The sequence below is a fragment of the Myzus persicae genome, unplaced genomic scaffold, assembly GCF_001856785.1.
Source record: "Myzus persicae strain clone G006 unplaced genomic scaffold, MPER_G0061.0, whole genome shotgun sequence".
Lineage (NCBI taxonomy): Eukaryota > Metazoa > Arthropoda > Insecta > Hemiptera > Aphididae > Myzus > Myzus persicae.
The window spans coordinates 18905-34034 of record NW_019104239.1 but is presented as its reverse complement, the minus strand read 5'-3'; the positions used below and the strand labels follow the sequence as shown (position 1 = coordinate 34034).

Sequence of the window (15130 nt, the reverse complement as noted above, 5' to 3'; positions counted from 1 at the left end):
AATTATAATGATCCACAAGAACGACTCACCACTCAGCTGGTATAATCACTCCCATTGATTATTTTTAATAATTAATCAATTAAAATTCAAACTACGATTTTGTGCTCGACCGTATACAGTTATATTTAAAAAAACACACAATCGTAAACCTAAAAGTACATACGCAATCGTATCACACAATCGCATCCATTATCCATAATAATAATATACCTATACACATTATATTATCTTTTTATAATTTGTAGAAACTATAAATTGTCGAAACATAATAATAGTAGGTACCAGTCTAAATATTTCTCCTATTTGGTATTTTATTTAAAACCATTGTTGGATTCTCAATAATTATTTAGTACCTACATTAGATCCAATAACTCAATACCTACTCGTTTAAGTTTTAGATGGGCCCAATAACAGTCTTAAAATACCGTTTGTTTGAAAATGTATAGTAAGTAATGAAGAAAAGTTTTCATTTGAAAAATAAGTTTGTATACATGGCACTTCTTAAACAGTATAACTAGTATAAGTACCTACTTAACTGAAAATATGGTCTTTAAGTAGGTACCTATCCTAAAAATGTTCAAAAATTAAAATTTGAATAATAATTTCATTATTAATGAATCAAAAAGGGTAAACACTGAACATGCTTGGTGAGTTACTCACTTACTCAGTATATTTTACAACCTTGCCTACAACGTTAACCTACTTAATAGATGTATAATTCATGCATTTATTAATAACTAGAAAATTTAAATTGGAAGGTAGCAGTTAACCATTAAATCGATATATTGCTAATTAAATACCATATCGTATATTTCTAACAAACAAAGGTTTAATTGGAGGGTAAATCTAGAGTACCTAGATACCTATAGTTACTCTTTGTTATAATAGGTGCTTAACAGAATAGATTCAGCTTTGTGCATACATCATTAGTTTCAAATAGTAATTAGTAATTACTAATTAGTACTTAGTATCTACCTATAGCCTATAAAGAACATATTTCAGTGGCATTAATTATGTAGAAATTATTTTGGGTCAGCTTTGAGCATTATCTGCAGTTAATAGCCCTTATGCGCCTTTTAAAGTCCTCAGTTATAAAATAATAATAAATTATATTTTATATTAAGTTTCTATATAAATAAGTAAACGTAAATATAACATTTTTTTTTTTTACTATTACTATGCAGAACATTTTCAGAATTATTTGTTCGAGGCGTACCATAAATATTTGGATTGAAGACACATTGAAGGTAAATCCGTTGTTTGTGCTATAAGGACATTACGTGCTTCAATCACGTATTCAAGAATAACGAAGACTTTAATATTATGATTAGAACATAACATATATATTATATTATGTAATATTTTTTTGAAGATGCGTAACACGCATTTCTTGTACGGTTCTTTTGACGTAGGTACCTACCTATAACCTATAAGTACCTCAAAGAAAAATACATTATTATTGTTGTTGTTTACACCAGGCACATGACGAGGGCCGATTCGAACGCCGTTTTATTATAAATATCTATCCATCAATCATTTAGCGGAAACGAACACACACACATACACTGGACACAAGGCACATTGCTACAACCGCACCGCACCGGTCGTAAATCAAAAACATTCGGAAAAACTTTTGCAATTTTATACCGAGTATAAACGGCTTGTATTTATTTGATTATATTTATTTTACACACACACACGTGTAGATTATGTTGATTTCAAAAGCGAACGCCAAACGACTAAGCGTGATCACGTAACCGATATTTATATGTTGTACAGCAGTAGAGGTAACCCTATCCGTGCATCCGCGCATATATACATACGATTCTAAATTCAAAAATAATAATAATATATTCTGGTACCTCACTCTTATATTCTACAACTACTGTGGTCTGTGGACTTTTCAAGTTCATTGAAATATGTAATATTTAATTTATCTTTTCGACATTTAAACTTATTGCTTTAATACGGTTTGTATATTGAAGGTTTAAAACGAAGTTTAAACAACCCTAGTCGCTCTGTTGTATAGTCGTGATGAGTGTTAAATGTACGTCAAGATTATGTATAGGTTACACAGTTATGAACGTATTGAATATTATGAATTCAGAGATAAATCATTGAATGCGATGAAAACGGCCATTTTGGGCAGAAACGAGCGGACAGACGGTCACGTCTCATAATATGTATATGACTACCAAGTACGAAGCAATTCACGGTTTTATCGATTTTGACAAAAAATATTATTATATATTGTATTTTCGATGTTTGTTAGTGGCTAAGGGAAAACATTTGAGAAACCAACCTTGTTTTCAATTTTCAAGCTTTTTTACTCACAAACAACAATATTTTATCGTACATAAGACGAATATAAACTAAAAAGAAATTGGATTGGCGTATTACGTTGAAACTTCTTTCATAGTTTTATGACGAACATATTTTAATGAGGTTTGTGGTAGGTTTCCACAAAAATCATAGCAGGTAAACGGTTACGTCATATTACGTAAGTTTCAAAAGAAAAAATCTGCTGTAAGTACGTAAGTTCAGGAGTTTAAACCAATTTCGCTCAAACCATTTTGGAGTCAATGGAGCAGTTGCGTTCTGTAACTTTCAGGGCTGATAGACCAATATAATTGCACTATACAATAGAAGTTGGTCATTTAAATTAAAAATATTATGAAAATATAATATTTAATACAATTTAAGTTAGTTTCATTAATTACATACAATAATTAAATCTTATTTTAAAAACAATGAAAATTAATTTAAATTGTACATAAAAAAATACCTAAGAATATCATCATTGTGTAACCTCATTTTTTTTAGAAAATGGTGTAGCAAATAACAACTAATTATGACGATAATTAATAGAAAAATAGTTAGCAATTAAGTCAACTTACTTCTAGGTAAATCACTCAATTTCAAACTTGTGTATGTTAGTAATATAATTATTAGTATAAAAACACAGTTAGGTAGCTAACCACAGTTATTCGGCACTCGGCAGTAAATTGATCAAAGTTTTCAGTTTTCAATTATTTCGTTATTTAAATAGGTATAATATATTATAATTGATGTGTGATATTTCAATGTTGATGGAATTTTATTGGACAAAAAACATACCTATTTTTCTTAGTCGCAGGTAAAACTGAAAGTTATGCTCAATTTTTTTTTCGTATACCAACTTAGGTACAATGTGTCCATGATCAATATTATTATTGATTACCAGTTTATTTAACGGTACAATGTCGGCGGTATGCAAATCAAATAATAAACAGTGCAAAGTGTCCGTTATTTATCTCATTAACTATGCAACAATGTTATAATGTTTATTTCATTTATTTTTTAATAATGCTTGTTTGTGTCATGTGCTTATTTAAATATGATATACATATCTACTATATATATGTGACACTTTATATTAGGTTAGGTTAGGTATATATCTCACTTATGGGTAAGCACTTTATCAATAATTATTATATTATTATTGAATTTGATGAAGGTATAGGTGATGTATAGCCTTCATTCACAATTAATTGTAACTAGGTATTATTTAATAAAAATAATTAGACTGTGCAGGTTTATTGAAATGGTATTTCACTAATGAATATTATTATTTAATAAATCATTAGGACAACGATGAATACATATTTCTAAAATTTCAATGTAGAGATTATAATAAATCGAAACATTAAAAAGCAACCCTTAGTCCATACTCCCGAGTTTGAAAAAAACAAAGCTATAACTATACTTATCAGGAATGAAAAAGACGGATTCATAAATAATTCTTGAAGGATTAAAAGTTTTGTAAACGAAACCGGGGGCGTTTATAATATAATCTGTATAAGAAGGTACGCAGTCGACCGTCGTGCACGGTGCCAAGCAAAACTTTGCGTTGTTGAAATCGCGAAGATGGAATGTTCCAACTAATCAGTCATCGATATTTTCATTTAAACATTAAGCTCAGTACCTATCACCGATTTTTACTTTTTTAAGATTTATAACAACTCATTTATAGTTTTACTTTTGCAAATTTAATATAATATACATAGTATATCATTATACTATAACTAATACTTATTAATAAACTAATTAGTATAGTAATAACTAATATGTATGAATAGTTCACAGAACTTAATAGCATCAATAGTAATAACTAATAACATAATAAAATAATCTTACGCTAAAACAAAAATATATTTTTTAAATTTAAATTTAAAATAATATTGTGAAATAGAAAGGTGTCTTTTGTTAAATTTTTAATGGCCTTCTAAAAAGTACTAAATATTAAATTATAATGACAGATATGTTTGAACTTCAACGCGTAGTTGAATAATAACTATTGTTATGTGCAATTTATAAATATTATATATTATATAATATTATAATTATATTATACAGGTATATTGTACAATAAATAATTTATTTAATATAAATAAATAATTATAGACTTATTTAAATATTGTAAATAATTTACAAAAATGTATTGATTACAGTTAGGAACCTATTCAATGACGAGGTACGCTACAATTATTATACAGAAAAAGTAAGTTACAAGGTTTTTATTTTTTTAGTCACACAGTGCTGCTAAGCAGTGTTTTTAAGCAGCAATTCAGCTCGTAAAGCTCTCCTCGTGGCTTATTAGCCATTACCTTGACTACGAAGTATCCAATTTAAAATAACATTTCCTTATGGTAATACAATGATAATAAATAATAATAATAACCCTTACGAGAGGGCTCCATGGAGAGGCGTGCACCAACTCCTACAATATAAAAACATAAAATCGTGGTTGAAAATTCGCGTGATTTCGGCAAAAAATTTCGTGTGTGATAGTAATAATAATTAAAAATAAAAACATGACTTTATTGTTGTGGACAAATAATTGTTATATTGTGAGCCCGTGGCATAATACCTACTTATTTATATGTACTACCTACCTTGTCTGTATTTATAGGAATTACTATAATACCGCCGAGAAGTATACTGTTATTATACTGTACTTACAATCGGATGATTTAATCGTTGAGTATTGTCTGCGATATGATTGGGTAAAAAGGGGAATTATCTTTTTGGGGAGAAGTGTATTAGCCCTGAGGCTGGTAAGAAATTGGTTTACGAGCCCCTACCCTTCATGCCGAATTGGTTACTGTTTATAAAAAAAGTATTTTATTAATATGAGCTGAATTGGTTTCTAAAATCCGCCGTCTCTTCAGGTAAAATAGTTAACATTTTAAAGCAACATTTTCAAAAAAGCGTCATCACCCTTTAATTCGATATTTATAATTACCCCTTCGTACAACAGAATTACATCTTATGTTGTTTATTTTCTAAGAATTGGGAAATAATATCTTAATATCTGCAGAAAACGGCGCTGCCTATAGGCTGTTGTATAGTTTCGGTGCAGAGAATGTATTTCGAAAACCGAGGGTACAACATTTATAGTAATTTAGTAGATATAGGTAAGTACTGTTTTCGATAGTCGTTACTCGTCACTGTTACCACTCATAATTTGCAAAACGCTTTCGCGGTTTGACGGTTTTATATATATATACCTATATTTCGGTGAAAATGATTTGCTTTTGAAAAATATTTAAAAAATTTATAAATTGTATTTTATACGTCAATTCGAAAAAAAGTGTCTTTCCACTTTCTCTCTCTCTCTCTCTCTCTCTCTCTCTCTCTTAGGCACTCTCTCTCTCTCTCTCTCTCTCTTAGGCACTCTCTCTCTCTCTCTGCCATCTTCTCCACGACTATTGCGATTTGCGAATCACAAATTGTGATATATATATACCCTACGTGGTTATTATTAGTTCGCCCGGAGGTTCGTTTACAAAGTCGCTGGGTTGTTTCAAACCGTATACGGGTCGATGAGTACAATATAATACAGGAAACGGGTCAATATTATACCAAAACACTCATAAAAAGTTATTGGGTTTCAATAAAAAGACGCGCCACACACGTTAAATTACATGTTTAGTGACATATAGGAAAAATTATTCTCAGATAAATAGGTGCAATATTATTTGTTTTTTTTCTGGCTAACAAAACGAACATTGATAAAAATGGATACCTATCTTTGTTTTAATCGGCAACACAATAAGAAACGGATATTTTTACAAGCTTTAATTTAATTCTCACTTTTTGTTTTGCTAGAAAAATGTACGCATTCACTATTAAGGTATACGTATCTATAGGTATCTATATAGTTCATGGAGCCTGTCTCCGCTAATATTTGTTGCCTACTTACAATTTGCAAGGTTTATGACTGATATCATCTATAAACCTTGAGTCACTTGCACTTACATGGAAAATGGGTGCTATTTCGTGCGACGATTATAATATTGTTGTACGATGCCTTGTTGATGGTATGATGTGTGGTAGAGGGAAGGAAGGAGGATCAAGTCGCCGTCCTGTGAGCGTACATATTATTATATAGTCGACGACCCGAACGCCGTGAGGCCGTTTATCACATTCCCTCGAGTGCTTGGTGTAGGTAATATATTTTATAGATCACGACGATTTACTGCAGGGTTTTTTTCTACAACAAAAGTCACTAACATTATAATATTATGCTCTGTAAAGTGAACCAAAAACGACATTTTTGAAATCATTTATTTTCTCTGTAAATTATTCTGTTGTCATTACCTAAACCATAACTGTAATTTGAATTATACGTAACTGATGCAAAGTGTCAACATCTCCAGCAGATACGCAGCTGATACTTGATATGTCAGCACTTGTTGGTGCCTGTCAGAAAATAAAAAACTCAAGTAGAAAACTGTAGATCACACATAGATAATATTATAATAACATGGATGGGATATACCGCGTATTCAAGTGTGATCGAAGAGCATATTTGTTATTCAAATGGTTACATGTAATGAATGTGTGGTATCCTAACAAACTGTGATAAACTGATAAGTAACCATAACACAAACATTTATATACCCACTATTTTAGTTTTTAGTTTTTAATTTTTAATAATAACTAAAAAACACTAAAACACTGACAAAATAGTAGGTATAATTACAATAATCAACAATAATCGTAAAAACAAACCATTTTGAATATAATTATTTAATTCAAAAAATTGGCTGATATCGGAATGAAAAAAAATTGTCTATATCGTATAATCAGTATCTATAGTACCGAAAATAACCATTAAAATAACCAATAGACACAAATCACAATATAAAGTGTATATTATGTATGGGTCTGTCTTATCCATGTATATATTATCTATGAGATCACATGAGTTTTTCGTTGATGTCAACATATATTATGGTCCACGTATGGTGCCAAATTGGCTAACAAGGTTTAACATATCATTTCACTAGCAGATTTTACAAAGAATGTCATAGACTATAGAGTATTATTTTTTAAAATTAGTTTTGTGCCCTTTATTGAACAATAATCTGATGATCTTAGTTGACTTTAATTTACGTACCACCCTGTATTATAGTACTATACTCTAATTACATCGCATTCTTAAAAAAAAATTGTTTTTGTTATTTTTTGTTTATAATACATTTTATTATTTTATAATATCATAATAATACACACTAGACGTAAAGGAAAATAATATTATGACACATGGCAAACATGTATCTATATAGACTTAAATATTTGATATACTTAATATATTGTATGCATAGAGAATAGGTACAGACGTACAGTTCGATTCGCCAAGCACTCATATATTTCATTTAATATTAACTATTCAAATTCTGATTTTTGGAATTTACAAATATGTATCCACCTCAGTTACAGTTCGGACCTCAGTTATTTGAATCGCAAACTTTCTGAGACATCTTAGAACATTTTTAGAACTTTATAAGTAATACTTATTTACAAATCACATACATTATACGTTGATAACTAGTAACTACCTAGGTATCTAGTATCTACTATGCCGCTACGGTTTCCAATTTCATTATTTTAACATAAAAAAATACATAAAATCCAAAAACATACAGCGTTATATTATGAACAGTTACTAACACATAGACTTAACCCGAAAACCTGATAAAATATTTTCAATTTAAAATTGAATACATAATCATTGACCATTGTGACCACGTAATCACTGGACCTTCACCGTATTTTAATCGTCTAATTTCTACTCCGATACGCACCTATCTAGGTGTGCGTGCGCGTTATACGGTTGAGGAGATAACTACGAGACCACATCTTTTGTTAATTAATGTCAAACTGTTTAAATAAGGTAAACAAGCCATAACAGAAAAAAAATCTAAGTAACATTGTATTTTTTTTCTACTATACCTACTTTGTTTTAGATAATTCTTAATATTTTACTTAGGTACCTAATAATAGTTGTTATTTTAGTACGACCCGTATGTATGGAATCATTTGAATCATTTAGTTTATACAATTATTCTACTCAGGAAAATGTATTTAAAAAACTCGACTCTTTCCCCGGATAAATTGAACAGAAACAAAAACAAAAAACACTTGGTTGTTAGTATAAAAAAGGTTAACTATTTTAATTACGTATTTGTTTTATCTAAATTAATTTGTATTTACATTTTTTTTTTAAGACAGATTAAAAATCATAAGCTGAAAAGCAAAAACAATCTTTAACCTATACGATATTGTATATCGTATGTACCTACGGCCTACCTACAATAGAATTATTATCCATATACATTTGTTTATTTTTCAGACTATAATTTAAGTAAGTCGCACACATCCACCCTCTACCTCACAACTTTCATATAACATTATAATTCATCTTTACACTCGTTTTTTTCTTTTTAATTAGGTCGTTTTCTTTTGGTTCAAAATAAAAATAACTATTTCACTTTTATTTTTATTTTCTACAAGTACGTTAAACCTGAATTGTATTTTGTATTGTTTCCCTGAATATATATTAGGTGTAAAATAGGCTATAAAATAAATAAAGTTTGTCATCAATTTGTTTCCTAATAAATATTGTCATCAATAGTGTCATCATAGTTTGTCATCAATTTGTTTCCTAATAAAATATGTTTCAAATAATTAAGTTTTCAAACAAATATAATCTGTTTTCTGTTGAAATATACATTATATTAAATGAAAAGCTATATTACTGGCTACCTACTGTGTAACAATTAGGTTTGTTTTCTTGAACAGGTTTTTCTCTACATCATTTTCGTGGAAACTATTCTTATGATTCAGTTTTTAGTTCTATTAAAAACAGTGGATGAACTAATATAGGTGCCTAATAAGGTAAGCTTGGGGCTATCTAATTATTGGTAGTTCTGTATGAAATTTTTATGTCACAGACTTGGGGAGTTTCATTCTTCATCCTTTTTTGATATTAAGGTATTTATGCACCTAAATTTATATAATATACTAATACACTATGTGTAACTCATAAAATGCTCTTGAATTTTCAAATTCAAATAATGGTTTTAGAATTTTTAATAGTATTTAAACTTTAAACATTACTTTTAAATACTTAGATTTTTACAACAGGCTCAAACCGATTTTCTTTTAAAAAATGAGATGATGTTTCACTTATTAACTTCTTGAGCAGGTGATTTTTTTGATTTGAAAAATGTTATGCATCTTATAATTCTAAATAAAAATTGAAACCAGAACTATTATTATTCGTCTGAAATCTGAGTTGTTAAGTCAATATGGTAATGAGAATAATATTTCATTTTAAATAGTTAATAGGTTTAAAAAATCTTATGATTCTATGAGTTATGTTAATTTTCCAAATTTTAGTACCCGATTAATATTAATCTATTACAATGTTTTAGTATAATATAACCACTAGATTAAACCATGGTCAATAACTATTTTATATTTCATGTAAAATGACTTCATACTACCTTTAGTAGTATATTTTTATATATTTAAGCTTATAAACATACCCTATACACAATAACTATATAGCTAAGCTACTACATATTTATTATTATTTTATCCTTAGGTATTTAAGTACCTATGCTATAATATTATAGCAATGGATTTGAATTAAAATGTAATAATACTTAAGTACACTGTGGATAGTTACACTGAAGTTACACAGCAGTTCATACTATACATATACGATTATGTTTATAATTATTAATTACAAATTTAATGAATTGAATTATTGAAATAGATGTTAATATGTTGTTATTCGTTGTCGTAAATCTAGAACAGTAACCGTATATTATTTATTACTTGTGGGTACCTATCTAATTTGTTATTGTCCAATTAAAGTAATGTTTTATAATGTACTGTACTTTTCGACTGTAGGTACTGATATAAATTGATTTCGACTGTCGACATAGTATATCATTATAAATAAAATTATTAATCAACAGTTGACAGTTTAATAGATACTTATTTCTAAAATTTCTTGGTTCTTAAAGGTTTAAATAAGGCTTTCAACCAGTTTTAAATACCTACATTATTATTAGTTGTTTTCACTAAATTATCAGTAAGATAATGAAGTTTAATTTTTGGAGTATTATAATTCAATGTTTTAATTTTAAAATTTGAGCGTAGTAGTAGGTATAGATATTATATTTATCAACGTTTTGTATCCAGTAAAAGCATTTATTTAGACACTATGATACATTTATATGTACCTATATTTAAAAATATATAATATTATATCTTACTTAAAAAATATGTTTTTGACTATCTGGCTACAATAATGATTTAAAAACAATAATGTTATGTGTAATAAAAAATTCATTTTTAGCTCAATTAAATTTTAAATTTATAATATTATTATTTTTTAAATGGCTTTCAGTATACTAGAGAGTGATCGAATAGACCGTTACGAGTTTGAAATTTTCATTGGTCAAGTTAATTTTACGGGATTAATAGAAGAATCAGAAAACTGCAATGCCAATAACAAAAATGTTTTAGATGAATCGGGATTAAAAGTAAATCAATTATAATTTAAATCCGTAAATACTTCGATGTACAAATCAGTGTAACCGAATTAGGTACTTCACAACATCACAACGTATATACAGGCACTATGATAAACAAAATATGCTAAACTGAATATTATTAGAATCCTGTGTTTTACTATGTTTCCTAAAATTCAACGGTAATTATATGGTAATATTAATTTAGGAAATGTGTTATACTTTATAAATTCATTTTGTTTTTAAATATTAATAACTGTAATAAAAATATGTAGCATAAAATCTAACAAATGTTTTAACAATAATGATAATTGATATCTATACATAATATATAGTTACAATGAATTATACCCAAAAATGAGGTGGTATAATTTTAGGAAACATAGTAATATACAATATTCAATTTAAAACAAATTATATTAAAAATCGATCATAATAGTAAGTGTACTTGTTTAGAAGCAAGAAGAAGTAGTAAGTCAAAAGTATACTATACAGGCAGCGTTGGATAATGTATTACAGTTGAACATATCCAATCATAATCAAATTGAGGAAGATCCTGAAGATCAATGCTTAACATACTATGATGATTTTGAATCAAATGAGTCGCTTACTAATATTGTTAAACAACTTACCGAACGGTATTCTGTTAATATTTCATTACCCAGTTGTAATGCGCAAAGCATTTGTTTCGATATCACGTACAAAGAAACTGACAAAGCTTCTAATTCTCGGAAGTCCACTATAAATAGAGGTAACATTTAAAAAAAAAAATTTAATTTCGTCTGACATATACAATCTATACAATTTAGCACAATAAGTTTATACGATAAGAGTATAGAAAATAACATGAGAGGTGTGATTAAGCCTAGGCCCGACGAGTTGGGGCAGGGGGGTAGCACCCTTAGGGTCCGGGCATAAGAGATGGCCCGTAGCTCAGCCAAGCCCACCGGGTATTATTTTTAATCAACTGATTTCATGTTATAAATGGGTTGTCGATATGATTTGTGCTAATAACCTATCTAAATAATTATATCAAACTATGCTATAGTAACAAGTCTGCGATAAAGTGACTTGAGGATTAACCTAATGACTATTTTCAAATAGTCAATATAGAATGTCCATGACGAATGACGGTCATCGGTTAGGAACGTCGTTGTCATGGAACTTGTTCTTGCTAGACAACTAGATTATGGTAGTATAATATCAATAATTTTGCAAATAAAAAATCAAAAAAGCTATTTTTTAAGATTAAAAATGAATAACTTTTTTAATAATAATGGCTTTGTACCATAGTATATGTATTAATAACAATATAATTATTTCTTTAATTAAACCAGCACAATTGTTTTAATTAATAACAAAAAAATCATTTGTTTTTAAGTAACAGGGTAGTTATATTACAATACTTATATTATATCAAAATTTTATAATATTTATTTTTTTTTATTTTTAGTATACACATCTTAAAGACGATACTGGAATGCTAGTGATAACTGTTAAGTTTAATATCTGACTGTGTGTGAGGGGCTCTGATTAGTTTGTCCCTGGAGCCCTCAATTTTTTCCCACGGCCCTGATTAACCAGCCACACATTAGTGACTTTTGACCATTGATTAATTTCTTTTTTCTTTTTTTTCATAGAGGTGAAATAAAAACAAAATTGCATGCATTTTAATCTATTAAATGTAACTATATTTATTTCAAATAATAGAACCATGGCCACACAATTCGAGTTGTACAAATATGTGTGCATATTTTGTATACGATTTGGTTATGAAAATTGTATTAACATACAATTTTATCAAATAAATGAGTGAAGGGTTTTTTAGCCTTCCAAATTGAACGCAATTGAAGGTATCGAAGAATTAATTTTTTTTAAATTTATTTAACTATATATTAATTGAACATTAAACTGAACTGTATATTCCAATTACAACTATTATGGTCATTAATAATAGATAATAGATTATAGCAGTATCAAGTATACTTTAATAGTAATGTTGTACCTAAACATCAGAGAATCATTTTTTAATTATAATTACATTTCAAACAAAAATATTAACTTAACTAATATTAGATTTACCTTTAATTTTGTTTAGGTGTCATCTGTATTTTTGCCTGTGTACCTAGGACATTAATAACAATTTTACAAAAGTAAGAAAGTATTTTATAATTACATAATATATATTCAAACAAAGCCATAAAAAATTTTATGTTAGTCTTGTGTAGTTGTGTGTTACATAATTGAGTAATTACCTATATTATACTTAAACTTATATATATTTATCTGAATAAAATATACTTGTATGGCTTGAATGAAATTGACATTTTTGAATTTTGTATAAAAATATTGTCTCATTTTAAAATGAGTAAATTTGTATTACGATACTAATACTTTCGCTAAGCATAGAGTGATAATAACATTATACCCCGACATACGAATGAAAGTTAGTACTTTTATATGTGTTTTTAAATTAATGTAAATATTTGAAGAATTAATTTGTATTCAACATTTTTAATGTGTGGTCTCTAAATCAACAGTACAATCAAAGTCAATATTTATATTACATAATATTATACTGATAATATTTAGAGTTATATTCCGAATAATCAATGAAATGTTGTTAATTATTTTTGAATTCAAATTTAACACGCATATAACGATGTAATTACAGTAACCCTTTGGAATTAATAATTTGTGAAGACCTACAAGACGGTCAAATAAAATTAGGCAATGTATCCATCATGCTCAGCAGTTCTATGGGGTTTACTAGTGCAATAAGTTACCATTTTTATGAAAAAGGCTACGATCCATATGCACGTGTTGTCGAAAACGTATACGATGTGAAAAATATGGATGGTAGTCAGATTATTGGGGATATGTTTGTGCGTTTGAAGCTAACGTGTCACGGACCTGAAACAATGCAAGTCAATCAAATTGTATTAAAATCAAACCAACCGGAACTACAACCCATATTCAATGATAGCGATTCATTTGACTTTCATTTTGATAAACACATCATCCAATCTCCGCCAACGATGATGTATGACAATGGCAGTAAAAACAAATGCGTAGGAAAAATACAAGTATTTAACCCTGAAACAAGAGCGCTTCTCGATTGCCAAAGGTACCTACAATATTGTTGTTTAATGTATAATGTCTGTAGTCACTTATCCTAAACTGTATGTATTATATTATATAACGTGACGTTTTGATTGATTTAAACTTAAAAGTGTGATGATATACAAAACACAATGCCTTAAAGTAACAATAGTTATTATTCATAACGTATATAAAATGAATGTATACATTTTTAATATCGAGTCTTAAATACTTCACTGTGTTAGTGAATGCACACACCATCCATATGTGTGACTGTATAAGAAGTAATGAACAATTATAATTTTTAAGTGAATATTAATATAAATTAAGTGAATATCAACACAAACACTCACGAGTATGATACAAAAAAAAAAATATAAATAATAATGTTAATTTAAAACTATTGAAAGCCTATTATATTTACCAGGAACCAAGAAGTAAAAGAAAATAAACCATGCATTTGTCCATGTAAAGGATTAATAGGTAATGTACAAAACATTTTGTTTGAGGAAACAAAACAATTTAACGATTCGATGTGTAAGTCAAACCTAGAAGTATACCAAGCCTTTAGCAGTGTTAAGACTTGTGGCTCAGCGAATTCAGCGAAAATACAAAACTGCAATGATTGTACGGAAAAGAAATCAACATAAATATTTTTCAATTGAAATAATATAAAATGTTTTGAAAAAACAAAAAATAAAAATATTCACCTTAAAATATTACAGCCTGTGTGTGGAAAGTACAAATAATATATGTTTTGTTTTATATTGAATAGATAACGATGTAAAATAAAAGTCGTTATTGGTAAATACCAAAAAAATAGAGCATTCAAAAAACATTTATACCTATACTGGTATAATTACGTTTAATTATAAAAATATCATCATAATGTCATATAACAGATTTAAAGGAGTAGGTATTTTCAATTTTATTTCCGCCATTTTTTCGTTAATAGCAAAAACATTTTAGTTGCATATAACAAACGCCAAGTACTGTCAACCAATAAAAATATCCACATACGTACCTACCTGTACAAAATACATACTATAAATTAATTTTTATTAATACACTTTATATATAGATGTGAAAACGAAAAACTTTGTCACTTATATTCTATAAAACTAGACTCATCTAATTATTTTGATTTTTTTTTT

General features: G+C 28.0%; 1 protein-coding gene across 1 annotated transcript; it reads left to right on the top strand.

The window, feature by feature from the left end:
* Nucleotides 1-10739: 10739 nt before the first annotated feature.
* On the top strand, nt 10740-14626 carry LOC111040372. The gene is made up of 5 exons (XM_022324265.1): nt 10740-10886; nt 11334-11625; nt 12973-13027; nt 13549-14001; nt 14404-14626. The coding sequence occupies exons 1-5, from the start codon at nt 10740-10742 to the stop codon at nt 14624-14626; spliced, it is 1170 nt and encodes a 389-aa protein (XP_022179957.1).
* Nucleotides 14627-15130: the final 504 nt, after the last annotated feature.

Coding starts and splice junctions, on each gene's coding strand:
- LOC111040372 (XM_022324265.1), top strand. CDS start 10,740: ATGGCTTTCAGTATACTAGAGAGTGATCGAATAGACCGTTACGAGTTT. Junction 11,626..12,972: donor GAAGTCCACTATAAATAGAG/GTAACATTTAAA, acceptor AATTTTGTTTAG/GTGTCATCTGTATTTTTGCC. Junction 13,028..13,548: donor TTAATAACAATTTTACAAAA/GTAAGAAAGTAT, acceptor ATGTAATTACAG/TAACCCTTTGGAATTAATAA.